Source organism: Tupaia chinensis, unplaced genomic scaffold (assembly GCF_000334495.1).
Source record: "Tupaia chinensis unplaced genomic scaffold, TupChi_1.0 Scaffold143532_1, whole genome shotgun sequence".
Taxonomy (NCBI): Eukaryota; Metazoa; Chordata; class Mammalia; order Scandentia; family Tupaiidae; genus Tupaia; species Tupaia belangeri.
Window position 1 is genome coordinate 2,040 of NW_006203376.1, and position 1,744 is coordinate 3,783.

General features: G+C 42.1%; 1 protein-coding gene across 1 annotated transcript in view; it reads right to left on the reverse strand.

Annotated features, from left to right (window-relative positions):
- The window catches only part of LOC102498452 (uncharacterized), a 23,858-nt gene that overhangs the window by 1,730 nt on the left and 20,384 nt on the right, over window positions 1-1,744 (reverse strand). Inside the window, exons 5-9 of the mRNA XM_006163897.2 lie at window positions 1,444-1,504; window positions 1,300-1,335; window positions 1,157-1,224; window positions 877-1,017; window positions 681-775 (exon numbers count right to left, since the gene is read on the reverse strand). Coding sequence (XP_006163959.2) covers window positions 681-775; window positions 877-1,017; window positions 1,157-1,224; window positions 1,300-1,335; window positions 1,444-1,504 — 401 coding nt within the window. The remainder of the gene's footprint in view (window positions 1-680; window positions 776-876; window positions 1,018-1,156; window positions 1,225-1,299; window positions 1,336-1,443; window positions 1,505-1,744) is intronic.

Genomic DNA, 1,744 nt, shown 5'->3' on the forward strand with positions numbered 1-1,744 from the left:
GTCCTGGATCCGGTGGCTTAAAACTCATGCTGGGTGCATGTGTGTGTATGCCCACGATCCTAAGAGGAGACTGGAGGAGAAGGGATTGCGGTGTGACCATCCTCCCTGGAGGGTGACTTCTCGCTTTCTGTCTCTCTGTCTCTCTCTGTCTGCCTGGCGAGCACACGTGCCCTATAGCAAAAATCTCTCCAAGAAATAAAAAACAAAAAACAAAAACAAAACAAAACAAAACACAGTGCTTTGTACATGATAGGGTTAAACATATTATGTAGCTGAATGAAGTTATGGAAAAATTTAAATGGTGTATTGGGTCATTGGAAAAGACATGACACATTTTTGTATAAAAAAACATTGAAAAATATCTTCCAACTTTCCCAATGACCCAATCATTTCCCTCAAGTTAAAAATAAGACAATAGGAAGCCTTGACCCCTGACTCACAGTAGGAGAGAAGAGCTCACCCATTTTCTTTCCAGGCACATTTTTCAGTGGAAAGTAACTGAGACGTGGGGGCTCTGCTGTCCAGAGTCAGTGGATGAACCGAGTGCCACCATTCACAGAGGACTGGCCCAAAGAACCATCAGGTTGGGGAACCTGAGGTCAACAGTATCACAACCATGCCAGGAACAATACACATTTTGCATGAGGATCTGAGCTGCCCCCTCCTCAGCATGCTCCTACCTCCCCATGGAGGGATGTCCATGCCAGATCCACCCGACATTGTGTTGTACAGCCTGGGTTCCTGTGGTATCCTCTGACTTTGCATTATGGGCCACCTTGTAGATAGAGAAAGAATGGGCTTGATAAGAATTAGAAAACCAAATCCTTTACTAGCTTCATCTTAAATCATCAAGAACACCATTAAAAATGCCCCCACCTTTGTCCAGCAGATGGGGCAAGTGGTGATGTAATGCCATTACGATTGTAAAGCCACAAGGAAGTTTCCAAATTCACAACCTGAGGTCTCCTCAGATGCTCATGTCCATGCGCCCATGCCCATATTTCTGGCAGGTTTAGTCTGGAGGTTGACAGAAGCAAGAAGACCCTGTGTAAAATCCTGTTTCATACTCTCTGTCCATCTTATTCTTCTTCCATCTCTCTCTCTCTCTCTGGAAGTTCATAAATAAGCTGTCAAAATAAATGTCCCAGTGTTTTACCTTCTATTCAAGAAGTTGGTCTCACTGATTTGCTTGACTTCTGCCCTCTTCCCAACATGAGCCCTGAGCTGCAAAAGAAAAACAAATTCACATGCCAGTCATGGTCAACCGTGCACAGAAAAAAAGAAAGAAAAGATTCTTACCCAGTTGTCCTGAGCCTTTTTCTTGAAAGTGGCCTTCTGAAAAAGAAAACACACCAAACACTGTATGTTTAGGCCTTTTATGGTCCATTATAAAAGTAAGTAGCTGATGCTTGAGGACTCTGCAATTATCGGGATGCAATTTACCTGCTTTTGGAAGGAGGCCTCTTTTCTCTGCAGTTCATCTTGCATCTCTTCAATTCTTTCCCTGTGGTTTAGAATTGCTTTCATCAGACACAAAGCCCAATATTGAGTGTAGTTTTTAAATAATCTTATGTTCACATAATCCTCAGAATGTATTTTTATATAATTTATCCCAGATAAAAAGCACATTTCACATGAATAAGAGTACAGTAGGATCAAAGGTATTGCTGCATAGTTTCCTTATCCATTATGAAATCCCGGAGTCCTCAGTTGACACAATTTCCTTGCCTATCTCAATATTTCT